The sequence below is a fragment of the Rhinolophus hipposideros genome (genome assembly GCF_964194185.1).
Source record: "Rhinolophus hipposideros genome assembly, chromosome: 7".
Classification (NCBI taxonomy): domain Eukaryota; kingdom Metazoa; phylum Chordata; class Mammalia; order Chiroptera; family Rhinolophidae; genus Rhinolophus; species Rhinolophus hipposideros.
Genome location: NC_138053.1, coordinates 94,000,967 through 94,026,658, shown reverse-complemented (window position 1 = coordinate 94,026,658; position 25,692 = coordinate 94,000,967). Strand labels below are relative to the sequence as shown.

The 25,692-nt window shown below is 41.8% G+C and overlaps 1 protein-coding gene across 5 annotated transcripts in view; it reads right to left on the bottom strand.

Moving 5' to 3' along the window:
• CTNND2 (catenin delta 2) overlaps positions 1 to 25,692 on the bottom strand; it is an 840,835-nt gene that overhangs the window by 101,587 nt on the left and 713,556 nt on the right. For 3 of the 5 annotated variants that reach the window (XM_081054244.1, XM_081054241.1, XM_081054245.1), the window contains 3 exons: positions 23,900 to 24,085; positions 10,312 to 10,485; positions 733 to 807 (listed from right to left, as the gene is read on the bottom strand). In XM_081054244.1, the coding sequence (XP_080910370.1) occupies positions 733 to 807; positions 10,312 to 10,485; positions 23,900 to 24,085 (435 nt within the window). The remainder of the gene's footprint in view (positions 1 to 732; positions 808 to 10,311; positions 10,486 to 23,899; positions 24,086 to 25,692) is intronic. The other 2 variants (XM_081054243.1, XM_081054242.1) reach the window with 1 other exon arrangement.

The following is a 25,692-nucleotide window of genomic DNA, read 5'->3' as shown; positions in this document are numbered from 1 at the left end:
GGGACAGGAAGGGCTGGCTATTGACATGAAGAGGAGTAAAAAAATGAACCCTGGAAAATGTAGAGAATGATAAAAAGTTGAGTGTGGGTGATTTTTTTTTTTTTTTTTAAAGATTGGAATTTGGAGGTGGGGCATAGACATGAGTTGCCACACATCCTGTCAGAAGGTTGTTTGCTGAATAATAGAGAATAATTATCAGAAAAAAGGTAGGGGTGAGAAGAGGTCAATATGACATTGAAAATCAAGAGTAAAAATTATAAATTAAAAAAAAAAACTATTAAGATCAAAATGTATCGTGTCTAGGACCATTATTCAATGTCTGACTTGTAAAATAAGATATAGAATTTGTTTTGGGTGGTTGGTGGTCTTAATGGAACACACCTAATCTTACAATTGAAATATACTTGCAATATCAGAATGATAAAGCATTCCAATTCGTTTAATAGAATGCAGGTAGGCCCAGATTCTTCAGACATTTGCATATATACTTCAGACTCTTGTACGGTGTTCCAGAGAAGAACGTGTGCTATAAAAATCAACCAATATAAGGGTTGAATCTGTCGCAATTTCATTTACAATCTAAGAAAATGACATTGAGGACAGGAAGTTTTGGATTCTGTGACAGAGTTCTCCTGGGGACCACCAAAAGTGGAGCAAAGTCCCCACCCCTCGCCCGCCAGGCCCCTCCACCCCCCTCCCCGTTGGGGCAGACACCCCAGAGCTGGCTCTCACCTGTGGCAGGCAGGGAGCCCCCTCTGGCAGTGAACGTAGGGCATACGCCATGCCTGCCACATCCTCAGCCCAGCCCTGCATGAAATATGAGATTAAAAAAACACACAACTTCATCCCGTCCTACGTTATAAGTCACATTCACATAGTTTCTTATCACCGTCAGCTCATACTATAAGCTCTTCTCTTGCCCTCACTCTGTGCCCCCAGCTCCAGGAAGCCTAACGGGGTGGGGAGCAGACAAAACTCACTAACGCATCTCGACTGCAATGAACTGTTGCACAGCCCTGCTTTCAGGGAGCAAAGAAACGGATGACCAGGAAGTCTTAGACATGGAATAACATGGGGTTTGGATGCTGCTTCTTGGAACTTGGACATGTGGATGTGGTGTCCCTTCCCAGGGAGGGAGGTACTCTGTGAAAACAATACAAAACCTCCTTCGTATCCACTGGAAATCGCGTTTGCAATTTGACATGCTGAAACACGATTTTCATCTATCTCCTCCACTATTTATAAACCTCTGGTCTCCAGGGCCCAGAAAAGATAGGACACCAGAGCTCATGCAGCCCCTCCTGTGTTGGGTGCTTCCCTAAACTAAGGAGGGAAGCTAGAGAAAAGAACTGAAATTAGAGGGTGGGGTCAATGTGTAAAAGTTGTGAGATGAACATCAACAATCGATTTTTGCCCTGGGGAGATATTCTGGACCTTTAGGGAATGTTCTTGGGAACATTGTTCCCAATGTTCTTGGGAACGCAGGCAGGCTGATGCATAGGCTCTGATGATGACCTCTGTCCCAGTACCACCTCATTCCAGTCCAGGGTGTAGGTCAGTACATTAGCGATCTCTTCTAATTCCTCAAACCCCTGGGAGGTGGTGTTAATATTCTTATTTTGTAAATGAGGGAATTTAGACACAAAGTTGTTAAGTCACCTGCCCACAGGAGTCAGCTGTGCCCCTGACCCCCCAGTCCTGTTATTCCAAGTCCGTTTCTCTTATGATGCTGACAGCATCCCCTTCTCTGCCATCATCTCATCCTCTCTCCCCTAATCCGCTGTGCTCAGTCTCCCAGCCACTGCCTTGCCCTCCCTTCCATCCTTGCAAAAGTCGACAGAGGAGAAGCCTGGCCATATCTGAGGTGAGCCAAGAAAGGACGGCTATGACTTTACCTTCTCAGAAGTGCAGCTATTATATCCCTCGCATGTTGGATGGAAAGGTGATTTGGTATTTGGAAAACAATGAGAGTCCTTCAGCTTTGCTGGGAAGTGGTTCGAGAGTAAATAAAAAATGGCAATCTATGGCCCAAATGCATATGCATTATAGCTACACCTTTTTCATATAAGAAAATGGTCAACAGTGGTATGTTCTGTCTATGTGAAAAGGGATAACAAGACTACAAATTTGATCCCATATTACTGCTATTGCTGCCTAGAAAATAACTTTCATTTTGAAACGTAGTTGTGTATGTGTTTGTACGTATATGGAAAATTCCCAATCTTAGCTTAGTGTATGACAACTCAGAATAAATTATTTACATTTCACTCAAAAGATGTTGCCCATTTCCATAAGTTTTCTTGACGTGCAAAAAATATGTGATAGTGATGTGCATTTTTTTAATTTTTAAATTTTTTTTGGATAGTGATGCTTTTTAAGGAGCAGCCGACCAGTCAACCAGTCTTGGAGTAGGTCATGTGTATCCAATGTGTGATCCAACAAGAAGGAGTAAAAGCCAGCGTAGAGGTGGAAGGAGAAAGGCATCGTAGAGAGACAGTCGCTTGGGTGATGACAGATGTTGCCCAGGTGTGCTCAACACAGAAACATGAGACTCCTACCGTTTTCCCGAAAGAGACATGCGTTGCCTTGGAAGTACAGCAGCCTGTGGCAGTTGGAGAGGTGTGTGGGTTGCCAAGAGTTTTGTAATCAGAAGTGGGAGTGTCACTGGCATCAAAACAGAGGAACACGAGAGAAAAGTGTGCCATAACTCATTGAGGTTGAGGTGGAAATCTTAGCAGGGAACTTGACATCTGCAAACAGAATGAAAGCACTGTGCACCGAGCGTGCCAGACTGCAGGGAAGGCACAAATCGGGCACGGACCAGGATGCCTTTGAGAAGAATGGTCCATGTGCCCCAGAGAGGATGCCTGATGGCTCAAGAGGAGGAGAAGGAAGAGAAAGAAGAGGAGCAGAAAGGGAAGGGGGAGGATAACAGAGAGGGAGTGCAGGAGCTGGTCCAGGAGGAAACAGCACAGTCATACGGCCCACATTGTTCCTGGAGATGCTGTCCCATTGAAGGTCTTGGGAGACTGATGAGCATTCAATCACAATGATCTCAGCTGACAGAAACCGAACACTTAAGCCAAGTGCCAGGCCCAGTTCTATTTTTTCATATGTGGTAACTCATTTAATCCTCATCTCAACCCTATGCGTAAATACTAGTGGCACTAGTGTCACTCCCGTTTTACAGATGAGGGAGGCACAGCAAGTTCCCACGGCCTCTACATGCTTGCCCAGACCTTGAATCTCGGGAGGGAGCACTGCCCCAGAGTTGGTGTGCTCAACCCCCTATTCTCTTCCGCATCTCAGAAAGACGGTGTAAGATATACCCATCTGCAAGCAGAGTGATATAATCCCTTACAAAGTCACCAGTTAACCTTGGCCTAATAATTCACGTTATTATGTTAGTGTTCCAGTTACCCATCTGGCCCTCCTCTAAATGACTGAGTTAAAGACCCTTTGTGTACTGTCAGTGGAGCTCCTGGACATTTCCATGAAGCCTGGAGAACAACTTGCCCGGGTTTAGCAGACCTGACAAGAGAAGTCATGTATCACTGGAATCCAAGAGAACGGCCTTGTTTGTTTGTATCAGGAAAGGATCGCTTTTACTCCTATTTGCATGTGAAGGGACAACAATTCGAAATAGTAAATGTTGTTCCTTCTCCTCCTCCTGACCCATGGCTCTTCCTAGGATGTGGCTCCGCTGTTATCTAGTCCAACAAGGCGTAGTCGGAATGGGACAGAGAACAAAGCAGCAAACATTTAGTGTTTAAGGCTGGAGGGCGCAGCTGCAGGTGAAAGATGGGATATGTTTGAAAGGAGATGAGAATGGCAGAAAGTCTGCCTTCTCCCCAGAGTCAACAGAGAGCTTCTGAGCTGGAGCGAGAAAGGATCCGGTTTGGAGAGGAAGCAGGAGGTGTGAGCATCACTGGAGACTGCCACCGGAAGTGTCCGTGGACAAGATCTCCTCTGTGTGAGGCTGCTGATGAAATCTCCCTTGCAGACGGAAGAGAGGCGAGTCAGCAGAAGCTCTGCTGTCCGTCCTGGACCTCAGCAGTGTATACCACGCCCCTACCCCCTCATGGAGTGAGGACAGCACAGGAGGAATGGCAATAGGCTTGCAGGGTGGGCGAGGGCTCCTGCAGCCCCTGTGTGGCACAGGGGAGCCCCTGAGCGTTTCTGTGGTCTTGAGTGGGTGGGCTAAGTTGGCTGGGGAGGAAAGGCTAAGGACTCATGGCTGCAGAGGGGTTAGCTGGCCAGGAGGCGGGGGATATATCAGAATGGCGGGTGTGGACAGTGCCTGCCTGAGTTAAGGAGAGGACATGGCGGCATCTCAGGGGAGATCGATTGTGGGGAGAAGTTTGAAAACTGACAAACATAAATGTAGCCAAGGTTTAAGCCTGAGGGACTGGGAAATAGCTGAATATGATTGAGTTTACCTAGAGATGTCTAGATTAAATGTTTTTTTCTTTTCTTTTTTGCATGAGGCAAATTGCGATGAAACTAAACTGCATTACACCAAACAAAGTTACTTGCATAAGAGTTGGTTCCAACAACGTTCCTTGTTCCTTGATGGTTTGGTGATAAAGTGAAATCAGTAACTTTTTAACCCTTTGAACCCAGGCTACCTCATTCTAATGTGGATTCCCAGGAGCTTGACTTTTAAAAATCCCAGCACAGCCTTATATGGGATTAATAGCTATACTATTTCCAAAAATTTCTCCCCTTCTTAAACAAAGGTGACTCTGTTAAGACTGATTTATGTTCCTAAACGATTAACACTGTAATTTAACTAGCTTTTCCCTCTTGAAATCCTAACAATTTGCTAAATAACTAAGACAGTCACGTACCCCCCAACTCTCAGGCTGTGTCAAGGTTAAGTAATTTTTGATAAAAAAAACATGCCTTTAAACATGAACCTTTCTGAACACAGAAAATGTTTTTACAAATGTTGTAATACAGGTGCCACCCTTGCTATCAGCACTGACGGTGGTCTCAGGACAAGAAATCACTACCACGTGTGATTAGGGCCAATGAGTGGGTTAGCACCCAGATCTTCTCCTGCTCCTTCTCCCTGGGTCGGGCCCATCCTTGTCCTGGGTCACGCTGGTCACGCTGTCACGTCCAGCAGAGTGTACTGTCTCCAAGAGCGTTCTGGGTGGGCAGAGTCTTCAGACAACCTTTGTGTTTATTCTGGCCCAATTTCTAACCCATTCGGCATCATGCTTCATGCCCCATTTTTATCGTAGTCTTTCAGCATTCTGTTTCTTTGTATTTAAACCTTATGATTTACATCACACCATTAATTAGGACAGAGACAATTCTCTTTGTCCAATCAGATGTCCAATCATGATTTTTACTGTCATTGGTTGCAGTCCACTAATTGGGCCTCCTCCCTGAGTACATGACACACTCACTGCTAAGTTTCAGTGTCCTTCTCAAGGCTATTGATCCTGTCTCTAGAGACAAGTCTCAAATTTCCCAGTTCTCGTATGTTTTATTCATTTGGGCCACATGGCAGGAGATTCTGTTTCTGTCTTCACATCTATGTTGCTATCATGTTAGCTCATTAAATATTAAGTATCTCTTTAGTCTATCTTATTTTAAAAATAAATGGGGAAACAATAGAGTCTTTGAGGATAGTCATATTTTAAGGGGGAAATTGAAGAGTCAAAGATATCTAAAATGTTTGGCTTAATTGCAAGTCCAGACATATTTCTATAGTTCCAACCCTGGGTTTTCACAAAGTTCAATTACAATGGAAATAATCCATAAATGGGAGTTGAATGAACATTCATTCACATTTTGGAGCTCTCCAACCTACTATAGCGAATTGTTTTAATATTCTATGACAAAAAAAAAATCATTGTACTGTAAATGAGAAAAAGGTAACGGAAATCTAGGCTGGCAATGAAAATCATCTATCACTTTGCTTCTGTCACAACGCTATTATGTTTTTCTGATGCCCATAAACCAAGTAATAAATGTTTTAAAGTTTAAGAAGTATTTAGGGTCGTTATGAAGATTTAGTTTGCTAGTCAATTTGTCACACAGAAAAAGTGTGCACGATCTCTCCATAAAGAGAAGTTATAGTTTCAGATGATGAGGTTTATAAAAAGCTGTCTCTATGCAAAATTCTGGTGTTTTAACTTCACATTTCTGCTTTTGTTTGGGTCGTAAAAAGTTAAGGACACTAGAAAAAGCCACTAAATGTCAATAGTTGCTATAAAAACACATCCTTAGAATTCTAGATTTTAGACGGTAACACTACCCTTATGGAACCTGGTGCTGGTTGTGTATCCTAAATCAGTCTTTCCATTATTCAAGATTTTTTTTCTTGTCCTTTTAAAGTAAGGATTTCTTTGTTTGGTTTTTGTACAAGTTGTTATCAATCCGTTAAAAATTATAACAATTTATCAGTGTTCGGCTTAATGAAGATCTTCTCAGATCATCCCTGTGGGTTGTCTGTCTTCCCTTCCCATATATTCCCTTACCATTTAATATGGTAAATTAATAAATTATACAAGACATGACGATAATGTGATTGGCTTTCATGCATGCTTGTGTACTTGTATTTCGATAAGGAAATTCTTATTTAAATATACGTATTTATAGCGACACACAATTATTCCTTTGTGTCCCTTGCTCTGTCTGAAGACCCTCCCATGTATTTAGAGTTACTAGGAAGGCCAGTGCTACTTGTAATAAGGTTGACATCCTGGGAGTCAAAATTCTACTTTAACCACTGGGATGGAAATCTTTCTAAAATGCTTTCAGTTATTAGAATATATGGAACAGCCAAGACATTGGATGGGCTCTGACAGTTTTTCTTTCTTACAGCCTCCTATGTACTTTGTCTAATTCTTCTGTCTTCTCTCTTTGTCATCAGAGGATTTCATCTCCCTTCTTACGGCAGATCTATAAGCCTGCTTATAGGAAGCACTCCTTACATTTTTTAATATATTGCTTGAAATCTGATATGGACTGGGAAATCCAATGGTCATAATTGTTAAACTGTCCAAAATATAGATTTTGTGATATTGACTTCATCTGCTCCAGACCCTTCTGCCTCTTTTTTAGTAGTCTCTATTACTAACAGAAAAAACTACCAAGTACATGTCCTCTGAATATGTGGGAATAAGTCTCACACTGCAGATAACTGTGCTGAACTAATGGGCAGGTTTATGCACTGAAATCAGTCAGTAAGATGTTATTGCCAGGAAATATTGATAATTTTTATCATATTTTTATCATTCTTATTTTATAATCCAAAGTAGGAGAGAATTTTTAAATATCAAAATAGTATAAAAAGTTTAATCTTATCATGTTCTTACTCCAGATACCTAAAGACCTGGACATACCTTGGCAGCTCTCCCAGCTGACCTGGTTACCTCTGAGACAGAGCCTGGTAATTTAAACAGGAAGTTCAACACTGCAGGAACTGTCGAAATGGGCAATGCTATCAAAATCTGCAGCCTGGAAAGCACTGATGAGTCTGGAAACTGAAAAGAAAACAATTCTCCCACAACTCCTTTCTATCAATTTTATATCATATTGATTACATGTTGCCCTCTGAATCAAATAGCCAAATAAAGAATCATAAAATGTGACCATGTGAAGATGGCCTGGTCATTATATGTGCTATTAACTGCTTAGTGACTGATAGATGTTCATAAATATGAAAGACTGGTTTTCACAAGAAAGACACGTAGATATAGATACTAATCGTAAATGCTTATGTTTGAGCACTTTTGCTCAGCCAAGCACTGGACTGAACAATGGGGCACAAAGACATAAGTGGGACTTGGCTTCTACTGTTAAAGGGTTTACAGACCAGATTCCTTTCTAGAAGACATTCTTAGTAGCTCACTAAGGACTCGTATAAATAAATGAATAATTGGTGACACTAATTTTAAATTTTGGCGTTTAGATGTGACGGCACAGTTCTTAATACATATCTTTTTTCCCCCCATGACTGTTTTTAAGATTTTCTCTTTACCACGGATTTTGAGAAATTTGATTATGATGTACCTTGGTATAGTTTCTTCATGCATTTTGCGCTTGGGGTCCCTTGAGCGGCCTGCATCTATGAGTTTAAATTTTTCAACCTTTATTTTTTAAAAAAATTTTTTCTGTTTTCTTTTTCCTTTCTTTCTCCTTTGGTTTGGGGTCAGTAATTATCAGGCTGTGGAGTGTTTGTTTTCTTTTTTATCTGTGTTTCACTTTATTTATCTTCCAGTTCACTAATCTTTGCTTCTGCAATGTCTAATACTCTGTTAATCTCACTTTTCCATGTATTTTGTTTTGCTTTAAATGTTGTACTTTAACTCTAGAAGTTTTATTTGGGTCTTTAGTATGTTTTTCATGGTTCTAATTAACTTTGTGAATATGTGGAATATAGAGTTCAACTTGTAAAGCCAAGGTTGTAGTCTTACATTTAAAATCCTCTACAGCTCAAAGATATGTCTCCATTTTGAAATTGTTGTAAGAACCTAAGTATTTCTCAAAGAAAATAATAATTCACTAAAAGCAATATTTTAAGAGGGCACACTTGATTTGCTACCATCTAGATGCCTTTGTGCCTCAGGTCAGACTAAGGCCTGCAGGACAGAGCCCACCTTCCTATGTCCATCTAGTCAGTCCTCCTAGGCAGGGCAGCTGGGTGGGGACTTGTAGTATCTAAGTGTTCTTGGCTGTACATAATGACAACCCCTTGACCAATGACATTCCATCTTTGCAGCCAGTGTTGTGACTGATCTCCAGGAAGCAGCCACAATCTTCTCTGTTAAAGATGAGACATCTGAGACATAATGAGGTGCTATAATTTGCCCAGGGTCACAAAGCTCAGAAGAGGCACAGGCTAGGTTTGAATTGTGATTTGAGTCAGAACCTCCTACATTTAGAGGGAGAGAAGATCTAAGGGTTAGTTCAAGGAAGTGATTTCCATTATTATCTCTTTGCTACTCATGTGAGGGTATACTCTAGACTTCTGCCTGGCATGACTCTGCTTTCTCCAGTTGGAAGCAAGCGGCAACTTCCCTTCAAGCTTTGCCCAACCTGAATTCTTTCAGTATAACATTCGGGATGCCAACGAGCAGGGGAGAAAAGGGACAATATGCACATTCGTAAGACTCTCAAAAGAAAGGGTAGGCGTTCCCATGTGTCAGTAGGCAGCTCCTGGGAAGTATCGTCAGATACTTGGGCCCCAAGAGCTGGGGTGTCACACAGGAGAAAGAAGGCAGTGCTGCAGCTGAGACTGTATCAATGGAAACAAAGGATGGGAGAAAAGGGAAGAGAGGGAGAGGGACGGGGGGGAGGTGGGGAAGAGAGAGAGAGAGAGAAAGAGAGAGAGAGGACAATAAGACCAATACTGGAAGGTATAACAGGAATGGAGGGTGTAGTTGCATGACAATGCTGAGGCCTGTTGGTGTGACACCGATGGTACTGAGCTTCTGAGAATTATCTGTAGCTATGTGCCTATATTAACATTGTTTTATAGAAATGAATATTAAAGGAAAGAGTGATTCTGTCTATCCCAAGGCTTTGATATTAAATAAACAGGAAATGGATGGCAGAGGTCCAAACTTCCTCCGGTGATGTTTTCCCCATATGTTCTCCATCATCTAAGAGGTTACACTTTTTTATGCCATAAGGCAAGTTAGCTTAGTGACCAGAGTCAAGAATTCTTTGGGATGGTGAATCCCTTTCTATCCAAAATGAGGGTCATGCAGGTTTCCATGAAAACCAATCAGGAACAGCATGTGTTTATAAGGACTCAGACAAAAATACCTTCTGATCTCCTTCTCAATCATATATTTGCTTTACTGATTTAGTTTTGCCACAGACAACTAGCAATACTATTCTCTGTAGGGCCATAATTTAAAAATGCAAGAAATTCTCTTCCTCTGGGGACAGAACCAGCTACATCATTGTAAGGATTCACATGAGTTTTTTATTCAAGGTGTTGGGTGTTAGCTCCCTGAACAGCCAATGGTAGTGCTTTGAAAAGCGTCAGCATGTCCCAGTCTCCCCTGAAAACAAAGTAACTCAGCTACAAAACTGGAATGGAAAGCACATCACAGCGACTATACTTACATCTACCCAACTGTGTTTTGTAGTGATCACCAAGGATCCCTGAACCCCTAAAACAATTGTAAAGGAATACCTAAGTCCAACAGTTCGAGGTAACTGCTATTTTTCTAATGTGTTCAAACACTTCATTAGAGCTGCATTTCTCAAAACTGGACTTCTGTTACTTTCTAACGTCGTGCTCGTCATTCCCAATTGCGTATTGTAACGAACTAGTCATACCTTCCAGCTCCCTGCAGCCAAGTTCTGCAGGGCACCTGCCGCCCCTTCCAGCGTGTCTGCATTTGAGCACTCAGAGAGCAGTGTGAGGTAGGGTTTGACTATTGATGGGTGCCACAGCATCTGGATCCCTTTGGGTGGTTCTGCACAGTCTGGAAGAGGTCCTACTCCATCCCACTGGTGGAAGAAAAATGAGAGTAAACATCTTTAACATCATTACATTTCCCAATATTGCCGTCTGTAAACATGACAGATGAAAACAAAAGCAGGTGTCCTGATTTCTGGCGAACATCTACTGCATGGAGGGGAAGTCCTAAAGTAGGAGAGCCATTCCTGCCCCCGAGAGCTTGTGCTGGTGGGTGGAGGGGGCGGGAGCATGTACTTAAGTGTACACAAGTGGCAGGAGAGTGGATGAGCCCTCTGAGAACGATTCTAGCACAGTGCTACAGGAAGAAAGAAGAGGTGGGCAAGATGGAAGAAGCCTCCAGACCAAGGCAGCGTGTCTTACAGATAACACACTATCATTACTGGCATAACTCAGTAGTAACAACCAAATGCCAGGACTTCTTATGCATAGGCGCTAACTGCAGTAAATTCCCATATAACTTGTAAACACATCTGTTTGGTTTTGAGTACTATCATTGCATCTATGGGCACCAACCCAATGACAGGAGGGACAAAAGAGAAAATTGCTCTGTTTTATTAGATGCATTCACATAGCTATCGGCACAGCTAGATTTTACAGCAATTCTGATAGTTAAGTTTGCTTTAAATTGAATCTAATGAATAACAGGAGCATGTGGAATTAAAAATTAATTACAAATAATTTTAAAATTATGGGTTATTGCACAAAGGAGTATCAGTAGACCTTTAAAAATGATAGATTTGAAGACCGTGTAGCAACTTGAGCAAACAATTACAACAAAAGTTAAATAAACAATGCAGGATACAAAGTGGTATGGGTTTGTACTTTATACCATGTAAAATGCATCACAGAAACCATGTAGCAGTAATAAAAGCTTACTCATAAAATGTTTATGTCTTTCCTTTTTTCTCCATTTCAAATTTTCTGTTCTATTACTCTTATAATTTAAAAAATATTAAAAATTGTAATAATGATTCTGACCTTTGATCATACACAGCCTTTGTCATTTGTGAAAAATAAAGCAATGAGTAGAATGAGGGTAGAAATAAAGTACACTATATGTATAGAAAACTATTCCCATATTCACTTCTGAGAAAAATCACAGTAAAACAAAATAATCCATAATGTTAGAGTGGGGTACTAAATTATTTAACTGCTTTATTTGTGTTTATTAATGATTTCTTAAAATATACTCTAGATGTCATACTAGGCTTTCTCACAGATATTTCATGTACATATATGTGTACACATATGTATACATGTATGTATAAATACCAAAACACAACTATGTTTCAGAATATGTGTGAGTTCCTTAGTTTTGAAAATTTTGCTGGAAGAAAATATAGACTTACTTCATATCTGTGTAACATAAAAGTGGAAGTGTTGATAGTGAAAATGTAAAGTTATTTAACTGTCACAAATCACTTCAAGAATTTCCTCATTTATTTTCCAAGGAAAAACTGAAAACTCATGCCTTCTTTTTCTCAGTTAGAACATAGCTTTAGTTTAGGTCAAGGCTAAAGCTCAGAGATGAATGACATCCCACAGGCGGATGTTGGGCATCTTATTAAAGGTCATTTTCAATGAGAGCGTCACTCAATTTCAACTTTCTAATGAGAACACTCAAAGTGGGAATGCTCTTGTGTGTGTGTTTTTTTTTAACAAAAGCCACTCACAACCGTTCAAAGATGGCTTTTCACCTGTACCCCCATATCAAAGAAACCAACACATTTCCTTTAAATAAATAAAAAAAAGTAAAAGTGAACCAGCCTTGTCATATTGCACCTGGTTCATTATTTGAGACTGACCCATTCCACTGGATAGAAAGAACACCGTCACCCTGTAGGTTTGTTGACGTCAGTGATGAAACAGGAATAATACTGGCTCCTCAAAGGACACCAGCTTGGGGTTAGTGTAATGGAAAATGGAAAACTATTACATTTGTTTTTCTTTTTCTTTTTTTCATTTTTTATTTTTCAGCTATCATTTTCATATAAAGATGTAATGATATTCAGGAAAATCAGACTATGGAATTTAAAACTCAACATGGATGAAATTTCCCTCTCATGTAAGAGCTACCATAACACCAGGAGGTGAACAGAAGTTGCATTTGTAGGCTCATTACAAGATGTGACAGCCAAACCATACAAAGAGCAAAAGGCAGCTGTGTTATCGTTTGCTGGGCTTCATCTTGTTCTCCTTTTCTAAATTCTGTGCAATAAAACAGGATAAATAGCTACGTCAGCAGACAATTTTATTCTGCTCTGACATGGATCTATGCAGCTCTTAAGTACCTTTTATTACAATTCTTTCTTAATGGTTACATACAGAGTCTGAAGGAAATAAAAGGAAAACTGATGTGATATGGATAATCTTTGATCACAGCTTGAGATGGAGTTCAAAGGGTATTCTCTGCCATTTCAGAACGTCGATGGCAGTCTGGCATGTCAACACCGAAGAAAAAGAACTGCTTAAATCAGTCAATGCATCTAGCCTTTATCTGGGTACTTTATTCAAACTTATACTGAGTTAATAGGGAAAGAAGTGTCAGCTGTCCATTCAAAAATAGATTTTCATCAGCCATAGAAAGAACAGAAGTCTTCAGCGCTGTGCTAACATGCTTGAGGTTATGTTGCCCAGAGTCAACATCCACAGGCATACAGAGCAATGTGACATCAGGATAAGACCGAAGCTGTGAACCGTTTCTGCACATGTAAACCTTTACTGCTAACCTTCTAGAATGAGGATCCTTGAGAAATTGTGGGATAGGCAACTCTTTTACCAAAGTGGAAATATGTCATTTATAAATGTAAACACAAGACATGTCTGCCCTAACATTTCTATAAAACTGGTATATGTGGATGGAAGGCAAGCAGTGGTTAAATGTTTGTTAACACAGTCAAAACACTGGTCATCCAGCTATGGAATCCTCAGAGCGCAGGACTAAATTTTTGAGCCTTATGCAAACTGTGCTTATTTTGGACTGCATCCTGATGGCATATTACCACGATTCTTTAATAGCTTGAAATATGAAAATAACATAAAGAGGCCAAAATCTCAGGAGGGAAAACGTTCTATGTAATAAAGACAGGGCGTAACCAAAGAGACAAAGTAATTTTAGGAAACTCACAGGGGCAATGATAGCAGAGTATTTTTTGATTATGTTATTTACATTATCGGTAAGTTGTGGCAAGATTTACACACACACTCACACATAAACATATAAGTTATATATCTTCATTTATCAGGTTTAAGTTTAAAAATCAAGCAGAGATTAGATAAAGGGAAAACAAAACAAAAAGGAGAAAAGCATTTGTGATCTTAAAAAGTTTTATTCCAGCTTGGGGGACATTTTTGGTGAAAATACCCCTTTCTTCTCCTAGTTTTACTCCTCACACTTAATAGTTAAATAAATGTTCCTCAATTTTGTGCACATTTTTATTTTCATCTGTTATATTTTAACAAATAAAACGTGCAAGCATTCTAGAAGCTAGCTCGTGATTCTTAAGTTATTACCTAAATGCTCAAATTATATTTTGTGCAAGTCATTCCTATGTTATTAGAAAAAAATCAGAAAATATATTTTTCACTTTAAAGTTCCTCTTATCCATTGTATTGTTTATATTTAGAATTTTACACATATATTTAGAGTTCATGAAGCTAAGGATTGAGTGGCTTATACCAGAGGTTTTGAGCTGTTTTTTCTATGTTAAAGCTCTAATCCCCAATATGATGGTTTTCAGAGGTAATGCTTTTGGAAGGTGATTAGGTTTATGAGACCATATGGTAGAACGTCCATGATGGGATGAGTATCCTTGTAAGGAGATGAAGGGACCAGAGTTTTCAATTTCTGCCATAAAGGAACAGCAAGAAGACGGCCATCTGTAAACCAGGAAGGGGCCCTCACCAGATACCAAATCCGCTGCTCCCTTGATGTTAGACTCCCACACTCCAGAACTGTGAGAAACAAATGTCTGCTGTTTCTGCCACCCAGTCTGTGGTATTTTGTTACAGCAGCTTGAGCAGACTAAGGCAGTAACCATAATTAGGACTAAGAAAACTTGGTGTTAGGATGGCCCTCTAGTTACACCATTGTTGTTCTCTCATGGAGCAATCTTGGGCACAGTCTGGGAGCAAAGCAAGGCAAGTGTGTGGCAGGATTATGTTGACAATAGCTCACAGATTGATTTGTCATCCCAAAGAGTGCCACAGTCACCACATAATACCAATACTTTTCTTTACTGGCTTTAAATGTCTGACTCTATGACTAGTATAATAAAACAAATCAGTAAACAGTTTATATCACTCACTTTCTAAACTTGTATAACATTGAAAATATACATGATCTCTCCAAGAAAGTCATGCTCAAACCTTTTTTGGGAAGGAAGAGAATAACATGCTCCCAATTTAGATGCCAAGAGGCTGCTGGAATGTAGACACAATGCTTTGTGATATGGTCCTAGGCTGGCAAGGAGACACATGCTGGTATCTGCAAGAAAGTCTGCTTAGGAGGGAAATCACATAGGTGTGGGAATGTGCTCAATGTGTTAAAAAAAAAAAAAAAAAAAGGAAAGATCCTTTCTTTGGAATTGCTTTTAATACTTTTGCTTCCCCGTAGGGCTTAAATTCTATTTAAAAGATATCTATCTTAGTCGGTTTGAGGATGGAAGGGTGGAAGCCATTTGCTGCTTCTGTGAAGAGAAAGATGTGACTTAGGGATAAAAATCAGAAAGTTTAAAAACCAGAAAGTAAAGATGTCCACACACTTTATAAGACTTTGTAAACGTGGAGTTCTTTCAAGGGTGGCAGCTCAAGAGACCACTCGAAGGATACATTCCTAAAATCCCCTGTTGGGTGAGAGGAATTAATAATGAACTTCCATTTCCCCCGTCCAAAGGCAGTTACACCTGCCCCAGTCTCCAGCACACTGGGCTGGGCACCATGGAGATGCCAACAAGACGGGTACACCTAATCGGGTAAAGGCTTGTCCTCTCACAGATGTCACAGCCATTCACGTCTACGTAAAGAAAAGAGCGTGTTCTACTGAGCTGTATCCTTGAAACACAAACAGAAAAAGTCTCCTCCCCAGTGGAAGGCATGTTTATTGTCTAGATTTCTCTACCGAGGAGGGGGCATTACAGTCATAACACGTGTGTAGCCTTTTATTTTGAAGGGATTTCAGTGCCATTAGACAAGAGTCCTGTGATAATGCAAGATCAAGGGCGTGGATCTGCAGTGACAGGCAACATTCTGATTTTAAAATCCTCCCTCCCAGGTTGAAGTCACACATCACAACATGTCGGAAGAGGAGATGGCTCTAAGATGGTTTTAAGAAGGTAAACTGTCAGGAATTTTCTCACGCAGGGCGTAGTTTAATCCCACTGCAGCCAGTACTAAGTACTTGAAAAAGCAATGACCTAAACATGAGTCCATCCGCTGTCTGCCATTTTTGCTTGACTTGGCTTGAGCAGCAGACTTACTAATTAATTTTGCCTTGACAGTGTTTCATTATCACTTCCAGCTTTTTTTTTTGGGGGGGGAGGGTGCAGGGGAGGGCGATGGGGAGTAGAAGTGATGGTTATTAAAAAACTCCAAGCAACTGTAAAAAGCCAGAAGAAAAATGATTCTTGTGTTGACTCTTAGGGATTTTGAAGCAAAGAGCAGTTCGGGTGTGTGAGTTGCCCAGAGAACTGTTTAGGAGACATCACCTAAGGGGGGCTAAGAGTAGCAAAGGATGCAGGTGAGAGGAGATGGCGAATGAGCTGCATTTATGTGGCACACATTGTCTCCTGGCTCTCCTTGAAGGAGAGAGGAGGGGGTTTGCATTGGCAAGATCAGAAACCTGTGTTAAAGCAGAGGCAGGGCATGGCGTTTTCTGAACAAAGCATCAGAAGCAAAGAGATTCAGCGACAATGAGGCTGATGTGCTGTGGACCCCAAAAGAGGGTCATTGAGGCCGGTCCACTGTGAGCACTGTGCTCACCTCCCTTCTCCAAGTCGTCAAGATGGAACTGGAATGCCACTAACGCTCATCTGGAATTCCATCTGCTCCTAGCTTCCCATCCACCGGGCCCATGACCCCCATTACCTGCCTTTTAAAGGGGGCTTTGTCCCTGGCACGCCAACCCCCTTCAGAGAATCCTGTAGTCTCGTTTGTTTATATCTTTGGTGATATGTCCCTCAAAGACAGTCTAGTACAGTGGATCTAACTGGGGTGATTTTACCACTCAAGGGGGCACTTGGCAATACTTGGAGACATTTTTGGTTGTCACAACAGGAAGAGGGGATGCTACCAGCATCAACTGGGGAGAGGCCAGAAATGCTGATCAATGTCCTGCAATGGCCAGGAGAGGCCACACCACAGAGAACTGCCCAGCTCAAAAGGTGAAGAGTGCCGATGTTGAGAGCCATGGTCTAGCAGTACATGACACAGTGTTTATTAATGGCGTGGAGTCCTGCATGGCAAAACACAAGTAAAGAAACTGCATGAGACACCGAAACAGAGTTTTAAGTCTGTAATCTCATTCAAAGTGGAACAGTAGCAATTTTAGGTGATGGGACATATTTCATATGAGAAGTGCAGAATAAACAGCGGAATCTCATTCATTCAGTCGCTGTGTAAAAATGTGCAACCGTGATCTGTGCAGGCTCACACGATCTGTTGTTTTGAGGACATGAAATCCCGTGTCTCGAGTCACCAAGCTCCTGGCATATGGGAAGGTGAAAGCAGAGTGCGACTACATGGCAGCAGGCCGTGAGGAATGAGCAGCCGCTGAAATAAGCAGATGGTGAGAAGGAAACGGTATTAAGCAGCAAAAGAAAAAGGATGGTGAGTAATAAGAAAATGAAAAATGTCTGGAAGAAAGAAAAACAACTACCCAGTGATATGAGGAAAGGCATCAAGAAGGTCATGAAAGAGCCATCAAGTGATAATAAATCAAATCAAAATGTTCTTCCATTCTTGCTGGTATGGAGAGTGATTGAGATCAATGTTGGCTTATGTATCCAAAGCCTTAAGAACACGCATTTGGTTTGGATCGTCAGTTTAAGAATTTATCCTGGAGACGTGATTAAGGATGTAGGTGAGATTTAACTACACAGATGTTTAGTACAGTTTCATCAGTTAGAATATGGAAGCAACCTAACTTTCTGATAATCGGGGAATGATTCACACATCACGGTGGAGCCCTATTGTGGAATTCCTGGTAGCCCTTCCACATTCTGTTTTGAACAACTATTTATTGACAAGGAAAGAGGTCAGGCTGAGTCCAGGGGTGAACTGTCAGACAACAGTGTGCAGAGTGAGGCAGAGTGGCCACTGCGCCCACACCTGTCGTCACCTTCAGTGATGGGTCAGGGTCGGCAGCGGGTGGGGATATGATGGAGGGGTATTATTTTCTTTCTGTAGCTCATTCATTTATCTTACTCATACGGCATTTATATGTTATGTGCATGTATATACCGGGGGTGCCAAAAAATGTATACAAGTGGACACTTTGGTCAATGTTGCTCAAACAGTCGTTCGCTGTCATCAGAAGTGTCTGGACACTGACGGGAACCACTCTGAGCACCTCCTGTAATTGCAGAAGTCAAACGAGACTTGTATTCATCTTTTGTTATTGGTATATATTGAGCATTATATTTTTAATACAGTTTTCCTTTCTTAAAGTGTGTATACATTTTTTTGGCACCCTCTGTATATATTTATAATTAACATCAATTTTGTCTGAAATAAAGAGAAACGTTTAAAATTTAAGTAAGTTTAAAATTCTAATCTCTAATGTGGTCCTGTGCAATAAAATTCATTGTTGTGCTTTGGGACAATCATCGCTATTTAGTCTCAGTCTCATTTCTAGGCCAGTGGCACCCACGTGACGCAGTGGGCCTGTGGGAGTCTCCTGAAGAGGTGACACCCAATACACAGTCCTGAAAATCCAAGGAAACCTTTTAGGTGATGTCAAATCCACAACGTCAAATCCATCTACATATGTCACTTGTCAATACCTGCAGAACAAAGCAATGTTTAGCCTGACATGATCAAAAGCACTGCTTCTCCAGGGGCCCTTTGAGACTCACACATATGCACCTGTGGACGTAAATCGTAAGTTCTTGGATGATGATGAGATAGCATGCTCCTTCGGCCGGTGGGGACTGCAGATTCAGAATGTTGACTAACCGTGTAATAAACGCAGCACTGGCGTGAGTCGCTGAACAGTTTGTGCCATAAATGGAAAGAGAAGGTCTACAGAATACTCTTGACTCACAGTGGTCCTTGGAGGAGGAGAAGTGTCACCACAAAGGAAATGGATGAGGCTGGGACAAGTCACAGCTAGGAACATCTATTCATAGCAACAGCAAGAGCTAGAGGCCACAATAAATCCTAGATTGACTGTCATTCATTCAGCATAGCTGGTGATGGGCATTGAGCTAGAAGTCAAAGACAGAAAGAAGACCCCCCCACGCCCATCCTTCTCTTCAGAAAATTCACTCTCTGTGGGGATCAACTGCTGTCATACCTCATAATGTGATGAGCACTAGAGAAGTTGAAATACAACTATGTGGGAGAAGGCTAGAGAGTGAGTATCTTTTTACTTGAGGGAAGTCGTGAAAGAGTGGAGACGATGTTTTATTTGGTTTTAAAGTATAATTCCCCAAGTAGTGGGAGAAAGGAGTGGGAATTCGAGCCAGAGGAACAACATGAGCAAAAGCTTGGAGCCTGGCCTGTGGGACGTTAGGATGGACCAGGAAAAAGTGCAGGGAAAAGGCCTTGGAGTTTCTGCCGAGACGTGCCTGCTGTTATCGTGGAAAAAATAAGGGAGCATAGAAGAGGTAAACAATAGTATAAACAGAACCACTTCACAAAGGAGCCAACGCTGCCAGGCCAGAGGAACTGCCTTATGTGTCTTATACCTCAAGCCTTGGAAAGTTCAAACAGGGCACAATAACATTTGGACTGGGCCTCAAATAACACTGTGTACCAAAAAACTGTTTGCAAAGATAACAAGAAAGCAGTTATTAGGACTAATGGACTGATGACTACTGGGCTGAAAATTAAACACATTGTTTAGAATTAACATCATTATGTCATATTATTTGCACCAGCAGAAATGTCTTCCTCCTACGATGTAACTGTTCCGCCTACTTTTCTCATAAATACCCATTGCCTTTGTCTCCTCCTAATTGGAACATGATTTGGGCTTCGGCCTGAATCAGTATGTCCCAAATAGCTGTTCTTATTGATCTCAAATAAAGGCTTGCTGCCTCTCACTTTGAAAGGCCTTTATTTTTCAGTTAAATGTTTTACACAGAAGTACTATTGCTTTTGAACATAAAATATCATGGTGATATAGGTGAAACTTCCTGCTAGTTATGCATTTGTCATCTACAACGTGAGAATGAGGTGAAAAAGAGCAGTAACACTTACTCTTAAATGAACCACATCTCAGTGAACTGTGAAACAAAAATTATCAGGAGAGGCCATTTACCTTATAAAAATACTAGATCAGATTCATCTTTGAGTCCTGAAAGGTTTATGTCTTTACCCATGTGGAGGTATATATCTACGTATATCCATATGAATTAAAAAATTCACAAGGGATATTCAAGCAGAAAAGAGAGGCTTTGAGTTCTAGGGCATCTTCCTTTTTTTTTTTTTTTCCTCAGTGGGTATTCTATACCCTGTCAAGTTCACACTGAGTGGGTCTTGAAGGTCCAGGTCTGCTTTGGCCAGGAGCCAGCTGTGTCCTGTGGCCTCTAATCCATGTTTGCGCACCATCACAGGAGCACGGGCCATATCCCAAATTGAAAAACAAAAAATGCTTCAATCTACAAAAGGTGGAAAAGTAATTAAGTCAATTTGGTCTACTTCTATTTCCCTGGACCCCAATCTTTGGACTGCCACCCCTGTCCTGCTGTTCTAGAAGGTAGTGAGGACCCTGCCAGGTGAGATGTGCTTCTCGGCACAGGATATGCAGATTGCTTTGGGGGAGGTTCTGCCCAAAAAGCACTAGAGAAACTAGCAATTTCTTATAATTTAGCAACAGGTGCTGAACACACAGTCAGAAGTTAATGAATTTGCAAAGGTTTATTGGACCAGAATATTATGCATTGAAAGTGCTTCCACTCTGATGATCCTTGTACATTTCAATAGCAAACATTTCTGGAAATAAGAGTATGAATGAAGCCTATCTTTGTATCATATCTTATCTTGAATTGTCCCTATCAGGGATCTAAAAGAAAACGTTCCTGAGATTTTTATTGTAACTAAATCTGACCTAAGAGTCATAGTATTTTCCTTACAGACAGAATATCAATGTCAAAGGTAAGACTCAACATAAATTTCTAGCATATAGCCACCTCCAGAGGTAACCATTAAACTAATTATGATTTTCATTACTTGTAGTTCTTGGTAGCATGTCTGGCTCCTATGTTCTGGGAAGTCTCTGCTGTGGATTAGATAACCTGTCATTTTACATAGCCCTTTGCACCTTTCTCCGAGGCATCTTAAAGTTAAGAGAAGAAAACGTATACATTTTTATAAGCACACACTGTCTTTGTCAGGGCCTGTTGGAATAGTATTTTTAAATGGTGTTTGAAAAGACTACAAATGTAATGGCCCATGTAGAAAATTTGTGAATACACACGCACAAAAAGAATCAATAGCTATGTTGTCTTTGATGTTACTACATTCCTTCTGGAAACACAAGAAATACTTTTTTGCACATGGATATATTTTCTCTGATCACTGCATAGTCTTTAAAAACCTGACTTTACAAGTAGTAGAGATCCCAGGGAATGGATGACATTTGAGCATCTTTGAAGCTGTAAACCTAGAACTCTCCAGAAGCTTCTAGGTGAGTTAGAATACTTTGTAGGCTCTGAAGGTGACCTGATATTCTGGTTGTTAACAAAGATAGGGATATCCTAGAGAGAGACCTGGGGACACATCCATTTCTCACCTTGCTGCAACCTGTTACTAGGTTGGCCCCTCTTCTCACTTGAGGCAGCCAGCCTTTAATTCCTTTTGACTCCTTGGCCCCTTTGCTGAAATAGCAGCATGCTTTCCCGTTGTGCAAACCACTGGAGGAAATCCTCAGGTGAAGCACTTTTTTTCTGTTGAGACCTCAGGTTGTCTCAAATGTCAATCTTCCCCAGCAGGTGGCACCATCTTGACTCAGTTCTCTCCCTAGGACTGGCCACCATGCCAGTAGGCCCAGTGGATTTGACTGTGACCTCCCAACCCTCTCCTTCCTCCTGTCATCTTCTGTCCAGCCTTTACTCTCTTGCGTCCAGCTTTGCTTCCCTTCCATCAGTCTTTCCCTTTCAGCTTTGCTTCCCTTCCATCAGTCTTTAAATGCCAAAGAGTTTTTACTTTTGACTGTTTTTAGATATACTGAACTTGACAATACATACTCAAATAGATTTTCAAACAAGCATGGCTGTTATCTGTTACATCCTCATAAAGCTTCATGCTTAATTTTCAGGCACTTCAAAATATTTTTGTGTTACATAGAGCTCAGTTAAAAGGTCTTTTAAAAAACTATCACTTGGTTGAATTCATAACTTTGAAGCTTCTTTACAGACAACGATATTCCACTGTATTTTAACTTACAGTCGCTTCAGCAAAACTTTCTTGAAGAAATCCTTTTTTATTCCTTAAAGGATATTGTAAGGAAAAAAAAATGGGACAAACGAATCTTATACATTTGCATTTAGACTTTGCAAAAACCATAAAATTCTATTAATCACTTGAGCTTACCTATCTCAGGAAAAAGCTCATTGATGCCATAAAATCTAATTCAAAGGACAGCGTTCTAAGCCTGGAAAATTGATCACCATAAGGTTTCATGGAGGCAGTAACCCCCTTTCCAGACGGGCTCTATCTTGGGGTAAAGTCCATGGACATTCTCTTCTGATCCCTGCCTTCTCTGGACCCAACTGACTCCTAATCTCATCAGCCACTTCACAGACTTCAAGCCACATGAGTGCACCTTGGCAGAGGTGGAGAAAAGGTCACGAGAAAGATGCACTTCAGAATCTGAGCAACAGACAGGACAGAAAACCTTGAAATCAGACTGAATTTGATCTCCATTTAAAGTTTTGTTTAGTCAAAGTAAAAAATCATAAGAAGTCCATATCCCAAATCTGCCTTCCAAAGTTGCCTGGGCCCATCTGGAGGTTTGGAGTGCCCAAGGGGTAGGTGAGACCCATGGGATAGTGGTCGCCAGGTTGGCTGAGAAGGACCATACTCCTGCCCATATGCTGTTCTTCCTTTCAACCCTTACTGCGCTTGCTCACTTTCCAGAATAAAGCAGTGTCAGGACTGGGCCCCATGGTATGTATCATAGTACTGCAAAAGCAAACCACGAGAAGAACCCATTATACCTTTGTTAGTCCACGTTTACTTTATTTGATATTGGAAACGTTCAGAACCCATAGTGGCCTGGCTTCCTTAAGTACTGGGTAGGAAAACTGAGGCATGTGACACCACTTTGTACAATGCCCGACACATAGTAGGTGCTCACTAAACACCTGGTGGCTGACCACTGCATTCCCCTGGTGGGGTGGCATTAAGTGGCTGGATTAAAAACAATGGCTTGATCATCTTAAAAGGCCCCTATGATTCAGAGAGAGGACAGATGACACAGAGCACTGACCCATGACAGGGGAAAATGTGGCTGGGAATTTAGTTCTCAGAGTGGAAGGTCATCATCAAAGAGGAAACGCACATGTATCTCTTACACTACAGGCTTGTTTAAGCTGGACCACGTAGATCTAGCTGCAGAGTACCCGGAGCAGCCCTCAGGACCCACAAACAGAGCACCCTACTTACAGCTACTAGAAGTAAAGGCCGTCCTGTTTTGCAGAGGCCTCTCCAGCTGGACAGCTTTCTGAATTCATCAGAATTGCCCCCCAAAGCCAAGCCCCTCGTGTCATTCTGTGGGGAGGACTGTAGCTCTCAGACTGCCACCCCCATTTCCCACAGTAAGTGTAAAGTCGCATGTCCAAGCATATCAAAACATGCTTTAAACACCCATGCTGGATTTTCGAGCATCTCTCCTCAGCTTCCTTCCTTAGACCACACCTATGCTGTGTGCCTGCACCACCTGGGAGGCACCGTGCCTGGCCTCCACAAGGATCTCAATGGGCAAACAGACACACGGAAGGAGCAACACCTGGCTATGAATCTGGGTGCTGGTACCTTAGCGCCCGCCTGGGACCCCAGCGGCTCCTCCTCTTTTTGAAATTTCTTATCTCGGCTCGGCAGGACCTGGGGGAGTCACTGAACGTTCCCGTCTGAGCTGTGACATTCCCACAGGAAAACGGTGCAGACACATTAGTGACGTTAGTGCATGCTATAAACCCTGTACCTATGCTCGCAGATGACATATTCGTGTTGCAATGAGGGAAGGGGATAATCGCATGCAACTGCGAGTCGCCACATCACCTGGTCTTGGGATTTCTTTTTCTTCTTCTTCTTGCCCCAGCACCCGGAGCTCTCCGTGTCTTTGCCATTGGCCTCCCCACAGAGCAGCCCGTCCAACTCATCCGTGCCCATGTGCTGTCCCTGAGACGTTTCTGCCGCCAGCCGGTACGAGAGGTTTCTTAAAATGCACACACAGTTTTCAACGGTCTGCAGAACCCGCAAAAAAGGAAACAGAGGAGGAATGAATAAAAACTAACCAGCACTCCACCAAGAAAAGCAGTCAGTCTCCACATACACATTTCTCTTCTGATGCATTTCGCTGTGGGTTCCTAAAAACTCCCTTGAATTTAGAGAAGCCTGGAAAGGTCTTAAGACCTTTTCTCCCCCAAAGAAATGACTTGACAATAGTCACATCTATAAATAGCTGTCATTGTTGGCTGAAATTCGCTTGTGAGTAGGGCAGAACCTACAACCGCATGAGGTCCCAGATGTTCACTTACAGACATCTCCTGCCTGGGGACTGGGGCACAGAATCACCAAGAGCATGGATAAGCAGGTTTCTGTCAGCTCTGGGAATGTGACACTCATATTTACCATCCACCAGGGTACTTTCTGGAAGTAATGGAGCAAGAGGTGGAAACCATGGTTGTCGCAGGTAAGTGAGGTCTGTGGTCGCCTGGGGCCACAAATGTTTCCAAGCTACTGATTTTCTTTGAGATGGCTGGTGCTCCTATTTTCTTAGCACAGGGGTTCACCAGTGGTTAAGGACACATGTTGTAGAGCTGGACACCAGTAGACCCCTAGGTCGCTGACTATTGGCTGTGTGATTTGGACAAGGTACCCAACCTGCTCTATAAGATGGTCATATTGTACCCATGTTTTAGTTTGCTGTGTGGGTTAGGTGAGCTAGAGTTTGTATGTGTGGTTAGCAGAAAAATGTCCCCCAAGATGTGCACATCTTAATCTCTGGAGCCTGTGAATAAGTTAGGTTATGTGGTGGGGAGACAGAGGGTGCTGATGAAACTGAGGTCACTGATCAGTCGACCTTCAGATGGGAGGTGACCCTGGGTTATCCAGGTGGGCTCATGCAATCATAAGGCTCCTGTAAGTGGAAGAGGGAGGCAGAAGAGCTAGAGAGGAGTTAAGTGAGAAGGATATGATCTGCCATTGCTGGCTGTAAAGATGGAGGGCGGGGCCACAAACCAAAGAACGCAGGTGGCCTCCTGAAGGTGTAAAAGGCAAAGAAACAGCTTCTCCCCTAGAGCCTCCAGAAGGAATGCAGCCCTGTTGTCGTGTTGATTTTGGCCCAAAGAGACCCATTTTGGACTTAATAAATTTGTGTTTTTAAGCCACTATGTTGTGGCAATTTCGACAGCAGAAACAGGGAACTAACCTGTTATGTACATACTAGGAAGAGAGCCTGGCACACATTAAAGGCTGCACCAGGGTTCATATCATGAACAAGGGAGGGCAAAGCACCACGTAGACGTCTAGGGCATGTGACCTAGAGCTGGTCACTCTGTGTTTGAGTCCTGCCTCCATTTAATGAGCTGTGACCGTGCTGTGTGCAAAGGGCTAAATCTCTCTGTGACTATTTTCTCCCACAAGCCCCCACCACCAAATACCATCACACCGGAGATTAGGTTTCAATAGATGAACTTTGGGGGCACACATTCAGTCCAGGGCATCAAATTTTTGACTTTTGTTCTGGATTTGAGGAACTGTGGGATGAAAGAAAATAATACCCATCTAAAAAAAAAAAGGATAAAATGGTGGAAAACAAATTGAACGGTCAGCTTTATTTTTAAAAGCAT